At 35.4% G+C, this 12713-nt stretch overlaps 3 protein-coding genes across 4 annotated transcripts; 1 reads left to right on the plus strand and 2 right to left on the minus strand.

The window, feature by feature from the left end:
- Positions 1–3476: 3476 nt before the first annotated feature.
- On the minus strand, positions 3477–5486 carry LOC106122430 (probable cytochrome P450 6w1). The gene is made up of 5 exons (XM_013318379.1): positions 5302–5486; positions 4843–5000; positions 4551–4669; positions 4274–4382; positions 3477–3792 (listed from the first exon to the last, which is right to left on the minus strand). The coding sequence occupies exons 1-5, from the start codon at positions 5373–5375 to the stop codon at positions 3620–3622; spliced, it is 633 nt and encodes a 210-aa protein (XP_013173833.1). The 5' UTR covers positions 5376–5486; the 3' UTR covers positions 3477–3619.
- A 39-nt stretch (positions 5487–5525) lies between these two features.
- Positions 5526–6815, minus strand: LOC106122431 (cytochrome P450 6k1-like). Of its 2 annotated transcripts, XM_013318381.1 has the most exons (4): positions 6689–6815; positions 6287–6445; positions 5850–6050; positions 5526–5739 (listed from the first exon to the last, which is right to left on the minus strand). In XM_013318381.1, the coding sequence occupies exons 2-4, from the start codon at positions 6443–6445 to the stop codon at positions 5578–5580; spliced, it is 522 nt and encodes a 173-aa protein (XP_013173835.1). In that variant the 5' UTR covers positions 6689–6815; the 3' UTR covers positions 5526–5577. The 2 variants fall into 2 exon arrangements, with proteins under 2 accessions (XP_013173835.1, XP_013173834.1); XM_013318380.1 differs by lacking the exon at positions 6689–6815 and having other exon boundaries at positions 6287–6543.
- Positions 6816–7628: 813 nt separating this feature from the next.
- On the plus strand, positions 7629–12530 carry LOC106122393 (cytochrome P450 6k1-like). The gene is made up of 10 exons (XM_013318339.1): positions 7629–7729; positions 8391–8546; positions 9391–9591; positions 9931–10083; positions 10182–10366; positions 10613–10770; positions 10978–11096; positions 11310–11415; positions 11582–11830; positions 12273–12530. The coding sequence occupies exons 2-10, from the start codon at positions 8391–8393 to the stop codon at positions 12461–12463; spliced, it is 1518 nt and encodes a 505-aa protein (XP_013173793.1). The 5' UTR covers positions 7629–7729; the 3' UTR covers positions 12464–12530.
- Positions 12531–12713: the final 183 nt, after the last annotated feature.

Genomic DNA, 12713 nt, shown 5'->3' on the forward strand with positions numbered 1-12713 from the left:
CCATATCTGTTAGAACATAAGAATTACTATATTAGTGGTAAAATTTACGTAAAATAATCATAATAAACCATTGTAACGTATGAAACGGTTTCATTTGTACTTATGTCGGTGTACTAGGCTGGTGACCAGTATTCTCTCATCAATATTCATTGCGCGTCTCTGTCAGAGCTGATGGAGCCTGTAAATCTGTCAGAGTGAGCACGACGCGGCGTATGACGCGACGTATAACGTGGTGCATTTGTATGGCGCAGTTGAATGCAATCGCCAACATTTGATAATGATTTGTTGACCCTAGTTATATGTTATTTGATTTTACATTACCCCGCAGGATTTCCGTGATCAACGGTAACCTCTATGTTCTTCCAGACTATGCTCTACCTATGCTTGATGAATGTTTTCTTAGAAGTAATGTTAGAATAGAATTGAAAAAAATATTGACATAAGTTTTATAATCAGGTTAATAGTATAATTTATTTTCTTGAATTACCTATTAGTTATTCACATAATCAGATAAGTAACAACCTTGGTTATGTAAAAGGGTAGAGACTTAAAAGTTTTAATTTAGAGATAGCTGGTAAATAAAACTACTCGAGAAAAATAAATGTTGAGAAATAAGAGCGGACTACAGACATTCAGGGCATTTATTAAAAGCGACTTGGAGGCGTATTTCATTTATTTGAATTTTAATTAATTCCGGAACGGGGTTAAGCATCGAACGAATTTCAAATGAAAAGAGGCGATTAAATGAACAAGAACTACATCCAGTTAGCTCGCTCGCTAAATTAATTTTATCTCATTTTATATTTTAACCGTTTTATAAAATAAATAAATAAACAAACTATAAGTATTTTTTAATAAATTTTGATTACGAAATAGGAAAATGCAATCATTGCCTACGAGCTCTTTATCAGCAACGAACAACTTGAATGCTTCAAAATCTGCATTCCCATCAGTCTGACGAACTCTGATTGGTTTTGGCTTTCGAGATAATTGTCTATTGACATCGTCGTTGTCGATACAACAGCTGATTTTCTCAAAGATCTACGTCGACCAAATCGAATTCGTTACAACTTAAATTAGGCCAAGTTTTAGTCCTCTTCCACTATATCATTGTCTAATAAGTAAAGGACGGAAAGGGAAAAAAAGATTTAGCTGGGGAGAGGAAGTAGCAAGGTAATGCATCTCCTACCTTTTAACTCTAGCTTACTCATTTGCCATCGCTTGCCATAAAATATTATTATTATTGAGAATTATATTATACTACTATATTAAACCACAAAATGCATTATAGTATATTATGTAGTAGCTTTAAGCACATACAATACATAGTATATTTAGTAGAGGAGAACCGGAAGAAGCCTAGTGCAGTTTCCTGTTGCTAACGATGTTTTTGTTCTGTTTGATATATTTACAACGGAAATGGAACAGTTCTGAACGACGACATTAAATAGAAAAAACAAAATGATCATTGAAATTTATTGGATACAACAATTCACATAAAAATTACATTACTGAATTAAAAAAAAACTTGTAATGACTTGTCTTGTCCAATTTACTACTTACGCCTTGTCAATAATAATAGCAATGAAAACAATGTTGAAATAAAAACAATCAAATTAGTTATTTATTTTTAAGTATTAAAATGAAGACAAGAAATAGAAGATATTTGACAAGAGTAAGCACAATTACTTAGAAAACGATGGTTTTTCACTTTGAAGAGCTTTACTCCTTGAGCGGCAAAAACCTTTGTACTTGAAATATAAGTGTTTAATTTCCTCTCTACAATTAGGCGATTGAGGGCCTTTGTAGAGCTTTTCACGGATTTTATTAACAGTTTGCTCTTTGAACATTTATTATGATTTAATTCATAAAATATTTGATAAACATTTCAAATTATTATGTCCTAAATATTTACAACATTTCAAAAAAAAATTACCTACTTGACACTTATAATGTTCGTAAGACACGGGATTCTTACCACGATTGAGCTGTTTGAGCATGTTACGATCTAACGAACAGTATAATAATAAAACCATGAAAGTTTAAAGTTAAATTAACACTTATGTGCTTTTTTAATCCTATAAAATGCCTGAACTCTGAAAATATCACAATGTCAAAACAAAAAAAAAACAATCCTGTCACAATTTATATTGATAAGAGAGTATCTTTTCAAAAGTTTATGCAATAAGTATCCCAGAGATTTTGTAAAGAAAATCTATTTGCGCTGAATAAAACTCCAGTAATTTATTAAGAAAATCGTGTCATTTTTCGCTCGGAATTGAAACGATTTGTCTGCGTAATGTTGAGAAATGTTTTATATTTGATTTTAGCTACGAATAAAAACCGAGGTTTAGTAGTTAAATACTGAATATTTCAAAGACTAGAATAACATTCAAGGAACTTAAGATAAATAGGAGACCGCAGGATAAGTCAATCTGTTTTAATTAAATGTTTTCATTCAAAATTAACACTTTTTAATTTTTTAACTAAATCCATAATTTTTTGTCTTAAAGCACTCCCATGTATCTAGTCATTTTCTATGTCTTACTTTCGATATTAAAATGTATTTTTTCATCCCTTTTATTCTCTTAAAAATAAAACAAAGACAAGTTTTAACATTTTAATAAAAGTTCGGCAGTCGAATTTCATTGTGACTTTATCTTATGTCACATTTCACAAAGGCCACATTTCTTCAAAAAATAGCACAAAAAGGTACAAAGCTTTGTAGAGTCGACGATCTTAATGACAGGAAGGGGCAAATGCGAACTTCCTTTACTTAACGATGTTTGTTCCCTTGAAGTATTCGTAGTAAACAACCCCCTGCCTGCGACCTTGTCTACGACCTCTGACCTACGCCCACGTACTCGTAGCAACGTCTACGAAACAATCGCTACTCACTTCAGTGGTTCCGCATTTATTATAAAAATTCCAGAATTTATTTAAAGGATTTTTTTATAAACAACATGAGTTATAATAACATACTGTTTTGATTGATTTTTAATCTTTTTGTTTCAAAATAGAATATGTCGAAGATGTATATAAGCTACTTATATACTTCTATATAATGATGCTACTTGCTCCAGTTAAATTTCCAAACAATAGTTTTATTGTAATCTGTAACGCTGTAGTCTGGCAAGTTTCTGAATGTCCATTAAAAGTTATGTCAATATCGTGTTCAATGAGCATTTAGGTTATGAAGGCAGTTTACAAACTAACTTTATTAACTGTATAATTGACTTTATGGATATAAACTATAATATTTGACTCAAAACAGTTTCATTGGAAGAGATTTCTATTCAAAGTTGTTGTTTTTTTTGTGTATTTTTTATAAGTGGTAGAATTTTCAATCAAATATAATACAATGGAGGAATGTCCACAAATACTCTTTAAGTCAATACTTAATTTTTATGTATTTTTTGTTTTCCCTTTAAAATCAAATATTGCGCAGTTTGTTGCGGTTAATAAAAAAATCTAATTTAGATTGGATAGACTTCATTTCAGCACAACTGGATCATTGTCCGCAGAAAGCACTAATAGAGTTTAAAACAATGACCAAGTATTAAGTTTAGGTAACTGTTGCTTTGGAAGTTATAAGGCCCCAAGGTTACCTAAGCGAAAGCTACTTTCGGGGTTCGAAGTCAATAAGTAGAGGTTCCCCTGGCGCGTAGAAGAGACTGTGTCTCTCCACCTGCACGCGGGAAGGGGAAGGTGTTGCGGCCAGGGGACGGAACTTGTACGTCACCACCATGTACGCCACGGCACAACGGAGGTTAATTAATGCGAACCGGCGACCTGCAAATAATTACATCTAAGGATATGAGTAATAAATGCCCTAATCATGTTTAATATTAACACTTTCGTAATGATATTGAATTGTAATGTGTTCTTTAAAGTTTAAACATTTACCAATACAACTCCTAGGCCCTTCACCGAAGGTCCAGACGGGCGTAGCGCTTCTATTGACATCACATTCAAGGAAACGTTCCGGCCAGAACTTGTCCGGCTCCGGGTAAATGTCCGGATCGCTCTGGATGCCCGCCGCGTTCACATAGACCGGGGTACCGGCCGGTACCGTCAGATGCTCGTCTATCTGATAGTCGCGATTCGCGACGCGGTCTATCCATCCCATGACGACGTACTTTCTCAATGTTTCTGGTAGAATACATTCAATATTCTTTAGTAAATACCAGCTATGTACTTTAACCTAAAATTATAATACTATGTTCTCCAAAATTGATATAAAATACTATGTTAACAGTATAAACAAACGTACCGTCTATAACAGCGTTCAAGTAACTCAAGTTAGATAGACTACCGAGATCAATATCTTTCAGTTCTTCCTTATCTTTTTGTAAATCGACAAGTTCCATGTACATGTTGTCCTGGAATACACATTATACAAATAGTTGTGATCCCTGAATCTAATAAAATTAAAATCTAAGAATTGAAAAAAATTGAATACGCCTTCTAAATATGACAATACTTCGGTACCAAAATAACCTAAACTTTGAAGAGATATTTATGGAATAAAATGTCCTCTTTTATGATACCTGTATTTCCGTACGGAATGCAAGTTCGTAGATGCACCAGCTGAGAATACTGGCGGTGGTATCAAACCCACCCTGCACGAACACCGCCGCGTGGGCTAGCAATTTTTCATCTGGCATATCTGTAATAATGAAGAAGACCCATAAAGTTAAAAGAAGAATCTTAGATCACCTAAAAAGATCTTAAAATAGTTAGCAACAGTAAACAATACATCTAAACTCATATTGTAGTTATTTTGTGAATTTCTTCGAAGCAATAAAAAGTTAAAAGATAAACTATTGTATTTTATTGAACCTTCATTGTCTCTGGCGCAGTCCTGTTTGATCTTTATGAGAGCATCGAGCAGGTCTCTGGTCTCCTTCACTTCGGTCTCATAGCCCCCGCGCTGCACCAGTGCGGTCTGGTACACTCGCGTCAATATGTCTATGGAATTTTTAGGGAATGCGGTTAATCTGCAAGGGAAAATATATGCTGTTACATAACATCAGACATTTGTGCACCAATTATCATATTCCCTTCACACTTAGGATTTATCATCATACGACAAAATATCACGAAAAGAACTATAATTTATCATGTATGTATGTTGCTATGACATGATTCATCATGGACCATCAATTGGATTGTAAGTGTTAAATGATATTTCACTCTAATGGTTAAGAAATAAACGTCTATAGGTAGCCAAAACTTCCATAATCAAACTCCTAGAAAACCTTCAAGTCAAGCAAACACTTTCAGTTTAGATTTTCTTACCCGAAGAAATTAGCCCACGAGGGCCAGAAGAACAACAGTACCCAGCTGACGCCACGGAAAAAGTCATAGTCCATGAACTGCTGGGTGACGGTGCGCAGAGGGCCGCGACCCGACAGCGTCGCCTCCCCCACGAAACCCAGCGATACGCCGCCGATCACATCCGTCGTGTAATCCGTGAATGCTTTCTACAATAACAACAAGTAAACTCTTGCAATCTCTATGAAAAGAGTCATGATTAAGATTCGTTGTCTCGCGGTCGTCAGCTTATAACTCTAATTATCTTACTCTAAGATTGAAACATTGATTCTCTGTCATATCATTTTGAATTCTCTGCATGAGCTCCTGGGTCTTCACCGTAACGAAGTCGTGCACGCTGCGCAGCTTGGCCGCGGTGAACACAGGCGTCAGGCGACGTCTAAGGGATGACCAAACTGGTTCCTAAAAGAAGATAATGAAGTAACACAATAAGGCGTATAAAGCTAATGCTAAGGTTTTACGGTGAGTCCCGGTTTCAGTATTAATTAGTAGAGTATTTTAAATGAAGTTACCTTCACAGTGAATAGATTATATTTCCCGATAGGATCAGAATCTCCCGAAGTTACGAAGCGGTCCCTAAAGAATGCTGCGTCGCTGACCAGTATGCGTCGGCCGATATCCACACTATTGACGACCAGCGCCGGCCGCCAGAACAGCCAGATGCCCACATACGGGCTGCGGTAACTTTGGTACAAGTTCCTCATCCATATCCCCTGCGCACATTATAATAACTAAGCAACCTAGACAAAAGACTCTGCATTAAACGGAAACTTTTAGGAAAGGAAGTCAAGCCAGGAGTAATACAAAATTATTCCTCTTTCTTTCATTTCCTTTTTATCCCTTTTCATCCCTTTTCATCAATATAAAAATACTATAAAACATTGTAAATTTTTGTTCGTTACTATAATCTCAATGTAATAATAAACAGTAAAGAGTCTTAGTAACTAACCGAATTATAACGCTGTAAAAACGTCAAATTCCCGAGCAGTGGATTTGGTGGAGCGAAGGGCACACCTCGGTCTGCCCAGTAACGTCTTACTTTACACCAACGAACGTAAACCCACACCAGCAACAGCAATACAGCAAGCGTTAACAGAAGCAGAAACATCTGAAAATAGGAACAACGTAAAGCGTTAAATAAGATAGATTACTGAGAGTCTTCGACTTTACTAAATATGAATACGTCAAGTCTATGTGTCTTCTACGCTTTGTCACGTTTATTAAGCGACTTAAGCAATACAATGACATAGGGCTTCGTATACAGCAAAAGTCGCTGACGTATTGTCGGAGACGACAACATTTTTGTCTCCATGAATAATCATGAATGTACATATAGTGGGGCTCATCGTACACAAGACAACGTAAATCGCGTCGCGAGTATCGCATTGCGCGCTCCGCACACACAGCGTTGAGTTGTCGACGCGAATCATCTATACGGTCAGTACAGACATAGCGACTACTCCCTACGACATTTTATTGCGTTAGTCGTATAGCGACTAAAATCGCCTAGGTTTGAATATTTACGTTACATTGTGCAGAAAGGGCCTTTGTTTATTTATTTATTTGTTGTTATGGAGTAATGTAGTGATCACGAAATAGCTATTAAATTAATATGTCTAATATGTCAATTGTACGACAATCTTCCGTTCTTATCACTTTTTTTAGACTTGTTTATTGCCAAAAGTACATTCTTAATTACTTGTACTACAGATTTCAATGGAAGTTAAAAATTTATAATTAAATAATAGCTGCAGATTCGCCTTCTCATTCGTATTAAAAATAAAACATATTCGAAAGTAATGCAAAAAAAAATATTTAATAGAACAAGCTTCTAGAATAATGTTCTGAGGCAAACAAAAATTTCATTAAAACTTTGAAACTCGTCCGCCATAATTCATTCCACAGGTTTTTATAACACGCGGGATTTTTGCGTTTGTTTTATGTCCATAATTTGTACCGGAAACCTCGCGGACTACGGTACAGCTTAAATATTCAAAAGTAAATTAAAAATAGAATATATTACTTCGTTTTGCAAAATTTACAACATCCTGTGTATACTGTAGCCTCAACATTGAACGATCAAAATGATATCTTATCGTGTGGTGACTTTTGCCTTTCGTTCCTCTGGGAATGCCTCAGCAATTGCTGGCCGTTGTCTTAATTTTAAAAAACATAACAAATTACTACATTCAGATAATTAAGCCACGGACGTTGATTTGGTCTCGTATTGTAAAAACAATCCTTAGATAAAAACTGATAACAGCAATAAATTGTATTACGTAACAGTTGATATAAATATTTATACAAAAATGTTTGCATTAATATTTCATTACGACATTTGTTTAGACAGGAAATTAGTTACGGAAGAATTAAACAGGACTACATTGCAAATGTAAGTATTTTATATCTTACTAATGTTATAAATGAGAATGTTTAGAGATGGATGTTTGTTTGAAGGTGCCTCCAGAACGGCTTAATGGATCTCGATGATATTTGGCATATACGTAGAACATAGTCTGGTAGAACGGGCTACTTAAGTTTTTTATTATTCTGCGCGGACTGAGTCCTGAGTGGGTAAAAGCTACTATTAAGTGACTCCAAGACATCTTCATTTTTTTTCTTATTTGTCGATATTTTTCTTATTCAGAATGTATTTACTTTTGGACAGTATTAGTTAGAATCCTATGTCGCAAATGACGTGCTTTCGTTACAAAGTCCAGAGTCGGAATGAATAGCGAGGGGACATAAACGTGGACATTTTGGTAAGGCTAGTGTTGAGTCAATACACTGGCACATTTTCGGATTTTCTTCCTAACAATAGTATTGCGCGTTTATTTTTAAACCTTTTTTTTATCTGGTCACTTTTATAACGATACAAAGGCTTACTCAAATTTCTACGCTCAGAATAAATTTTATAATGAGGGTCACCTTTTGAAGGGTAACGAGGGACAATCATGTGTATTACCAACATAGTAAAGTAAAAAAATCAATGTAAAATCATTCTTGGTCTTTTGTCCCTCTAACTAACGATGTTTATTTTTATATAATTCCAGATGTTAGTTCTATTTACGATAATATTAGTGCTGCTTCTAACATGGCTTGGAGTACGATGGCAGCGGGTGAGACGGTACTGGGCTGACCTGGGCGTGCCGTACTTACCTCCGCATCCTGTTCTAGGAAGCTTGACTTTCTTGCAGAAACAAAATGCGGTGAGTTTAAAAATCGTAACTGCTTTCATCCTATATTCCTTATTATTATTTTGCACCCTTGACAGTGAAAATGATAGGAACATGTCATATTTATTTATCTCTAATTAACAGTCAAAAAAGATAAATTTCAAGCTTATAATTGTAAAAATGACGATAGTTCCATACGATTTTGCATACCCACTTTCAACTTATAACCCTTGTGTCGCATTAAAAAGTAGCCTATCTCCTTCCTCGGGCTCTAAGTTATCAGTGTACCAAATTTTATTTAAACGGTTCAGTAGTTTGAGGGGGAACACCAGACAGAGTTATTTTCGAATTTATAATATTAGCATAGTTAGGATAACTGTATATATTCTTATTGCATTTTCTATATAAATAGAATATGATATGATATTTTATGTAATATCTTTATGTACATCAATATTTATGATTCCCGAATTATAGAATTAATATATATCTTATGATGCAGTTGTCCTCTGATAGCACAACAATACACTACATCAAGATTATACGTTTGATATGCAGATTGCAATTATGTATGACCCGTCGGTGCATTTATATTAACTCTTACGATGTTTAAAAATAACAATTAAAGGAAATTGCTTAGCAAAATAATTGCCCTTATTCCACTATTATGTTACTATACTATTCCTATTCTTTCTTATTAATATTATAAATGCAATTGTTTAGATGGATGGATGTTTGTTTGAAGGCCGGATCGGCTCAACGGATCTTGATGAAATTTGGCATAGATGTAGAAACGCGCGAACGGAGTCGCGGGCGACAGCTAGTTTACATATTAAGTAAATTTATAGAGTCTAAATGTACATACATTGGTTACCAGGGTCTCTGGATGCGGGATTTGTACGGGCGTGTGCCCACACCTTATCTCGGACTGTGGCTGTTCTGGCGACCGGCACTCCTCGTTAACTCCCCGGAAATCGCCCGTAGGATCCTCGTCAAGGACTCCGCCGTCTTCAGAGACAGGTTCCTCAGCTCCGGGACCAAAGACCCAATCGGAGGACGGAATATATTCACTGTTAATGTTAGTCTGCAAATAGTTGTTTAAACCTTTCATAAGATGCAGTTTCTAGAATGAATGATTTCTAGATAATTTTGGATTAACAAACGCAGTATTTACCTACAGTTAATTAGCTATAAAAGTTACGAGACAATTTTTTTTTGATCTGAAAAATTCTATTCTTGCCTTCAGAAGGTTAATAAACGACAGTTTAATTATAATTTTCATCCCCAATTTACCTTTTGAAAATTCAATAGAACCCAAATCTATTTAATGAGATGAGAGACGAATTATGTTTTTTCTTAAAATAATTTTACAGCCTTTAAATCAGCCAAAAAATCTAAAAAAATCCAATTGTGGCAGGATCCGACGTGGTCTGAGATGCGGCGACGTCTCACGGTGATGTTCACGGCGTCGCGTCTGCGGCACCTGCAGGCCTTTATGACCCTCAAGAGCAAGCAGCTCATGCAGCGCATCCACAATGATATGGAGAACAACGGTCGAGTGGATGTCAAAGTATGTACCGGTTTAAAAATAAAACATAAGTTGAAGCAATTACATTTTTCTCACCACAACTAGTCTTACTGGGTGTTTACTAAGTGGTATCCCAACAGTTAATGTACACGGACTTCTCGACCGATGTGATCGGCACCACATCGTTCGGAGTAGACAGCGACGCGACGATAACGGGGCAGAGCGCCTTGCGGACAGTCACAAAAGACTTTATGAAGTACAGCGCGCTTCGCGGCATCGGCTGGGCCTGCATATTCTTCTTCCCAGAAATGGTGGATGTATTTGGGTAAGTCTTACATACTTTATTCCTTACATCGGTTAGAGAAAACATGTTTCTGATGTTGTGGTCAGGTGTAATTGAGCTCAAGCTTGCATGTAACAAGAACTTTTATATACTTACGGGTGGAATATCCTTGAGTATTTTGTTTGGAGACTAAAATCTATTTTCTTACTTACATACTAATATAGATCGTTGTTACAAATATATATCAAAGATAACGCGAATCTATCTTTTCCAAAATATGTATTTCAGATTTTCCATGTTCCCGAAGAGTACGGTGGCCTACTTTAGGAAGGTGTACCACAAAATCATCACTCAGCGCGGCGGATACAACGGTGACACATCTGAGAACAAGGACCTCATAGATGTGCTGCGCAAGATAAAACAAGACTATGAAAAAGAAGATAAAGGTATCTAATCAGTATGTTATTTTTAACAAGCTTAAGAAGATAATTATTATATAAAATACAGATAACATTCAAGACTCAGATTGTTGTTGAGGTATATTTAACTTTAAAAGCTAAAATCTGACTTTATGATAGAATTACGTGACAACTACAATGATTATGATTATAATTATTTCTTCGTTGTAAAAGAAACCTCTTCATTTGTGGCAGAAATCCCCGAAGATACATTGATTGCGCAAGCAGCGATATTCCTGCAAGGCGGCTTTGACACAGTGGCATCTACACTTTCCTTCTGTACTTACGAACTTGCATTCCTTCCACAACTACAAGTAAGATAACTTACCACCCCATTCACACATTAAATAGAACTACATAAGTATTTTATTTACATTTTAAAATTAAAATTGGTATTGATAAATATTTCACATTGGTTAATGTCGTCAATAATATAACAGCTCGATATTGTATAAGAATGTGTTTAAAAAGAGTGCATTAAAATGATATTAAATACGAACATTAAAATGATGAAAATTATATTTCAGGAGAAACTTTATAATGAAGTTTGTGAAGTTAAGAAAAGAAACGGGAACAAAGATCTTGATCCAAACTCACTTAATGAATTAACACTAATGCAATGTGTTATGAAAGGTAATTAACCATATTTTAATGGTCATAATAACAATATTTATAACTCCGAAAGCAACTATCAATTGTCCAATTTCTTAAACCTATCAATTGGACCTATGGAAAAAGCGTCTTCCGCACTCTACAGTGTTCTATTTATACTAATAGAATAATGTTTACATAATTATAGAAACGTTCAGAAAATATATGTCAATGGGATGGTTGGACCGAGTCGCGGCTACTGACTACAAAGTCGACGACAAGTTGACGATCCCCGCTGGCACACCTGTCTACGTCAACGGTCTAGGCCTGCACTACGACCCTAACATATATCCCGAGCCCACGCAGTTCAATCCAGATAGATTTCTGCCAGAAAACGAAAAGAAAATACCGCCTTTTACTTATATACCTTTCGGTGAAGGACCAAGAATGTGTATAGGTAATGAAAATAATTCATTTAATTTAGTTCACATCATTTTTTGCCTGATAAATGAATATCACCCCATCTTAACGACTGTGGGAGAACCTGCTTTAACATCTTCGCACGAATTGTCCCGGCTCGCCCGGTGATATACCACGACCACACAGAAGACAGGCGTGAAGTGGAAGCAATTTCAACTACAGTCTGATGAGTGTGCGTCCCGGAGGCCTCATTTAGTCCTCTTTCCCTTCCCACCTTTTTTCTTATAAGGAAAGGATGGGAAGTGGAAGTGTACTTTCCAGATGAGAGGATACATGGAAAGGGAATAAGTTTCAATAAAATTTTAATGCTAAACGTTAAAGTTTGGTTGAAATTTAAAATAACTTACAAAACAGTGTAACAAACGTCTAAAATTAATTTATATTATACTATAACCTGGATCTTTTCACTGAATTCCCAGGACGTCGCTTCGGTGAGCAGACTTTCTTGACGGCGCTGAGTCACGTCATTATCAACTATAAGATCCTGCCAACACCAAACGGCAAACTGGCCGCAGATATTGACATCGAAAAGAATGGGATGTTTGTTTCGCCGGGAGAGAAAATATACACAATGTTCAAGTCTAGAACAGCAGCTTTTAATAGTTGTTAATAAATTCTTCTTAAAATTGTATAACGGCATTTTTATCATTTGGCAGTCTCCTTGTGCGTTCATTTTCTTATAAACAATTATACTTTTAGTCTGTTTAACTTTAATTAAATTTAATTTAATTAGGAAAATAAATCAATCCGGTAAAAATAAGTATTTTTCATCAAAAAATTAAAAAATATAAGATTTTTTTATTGTCTATTTTCTAGTATTAAAATATTGTCCCTTTGTTATATTTCTCCGAAATTAATAT

Source organism: Papilio xuthus, unplaced genomic scaffold (genome assembly GCF_000836235.2).
Source record: "Papilio xuthus unplaced genomic scaffold, Pxut_1.1 DF826923.1, whole genome shotgun sequence".
Lineage (NCBI taxonomy): Eukaryota > Metazoa > Arthropoda > Insecta > Lepidoptera > Papilionidae > Papilio > Papilio xuthus.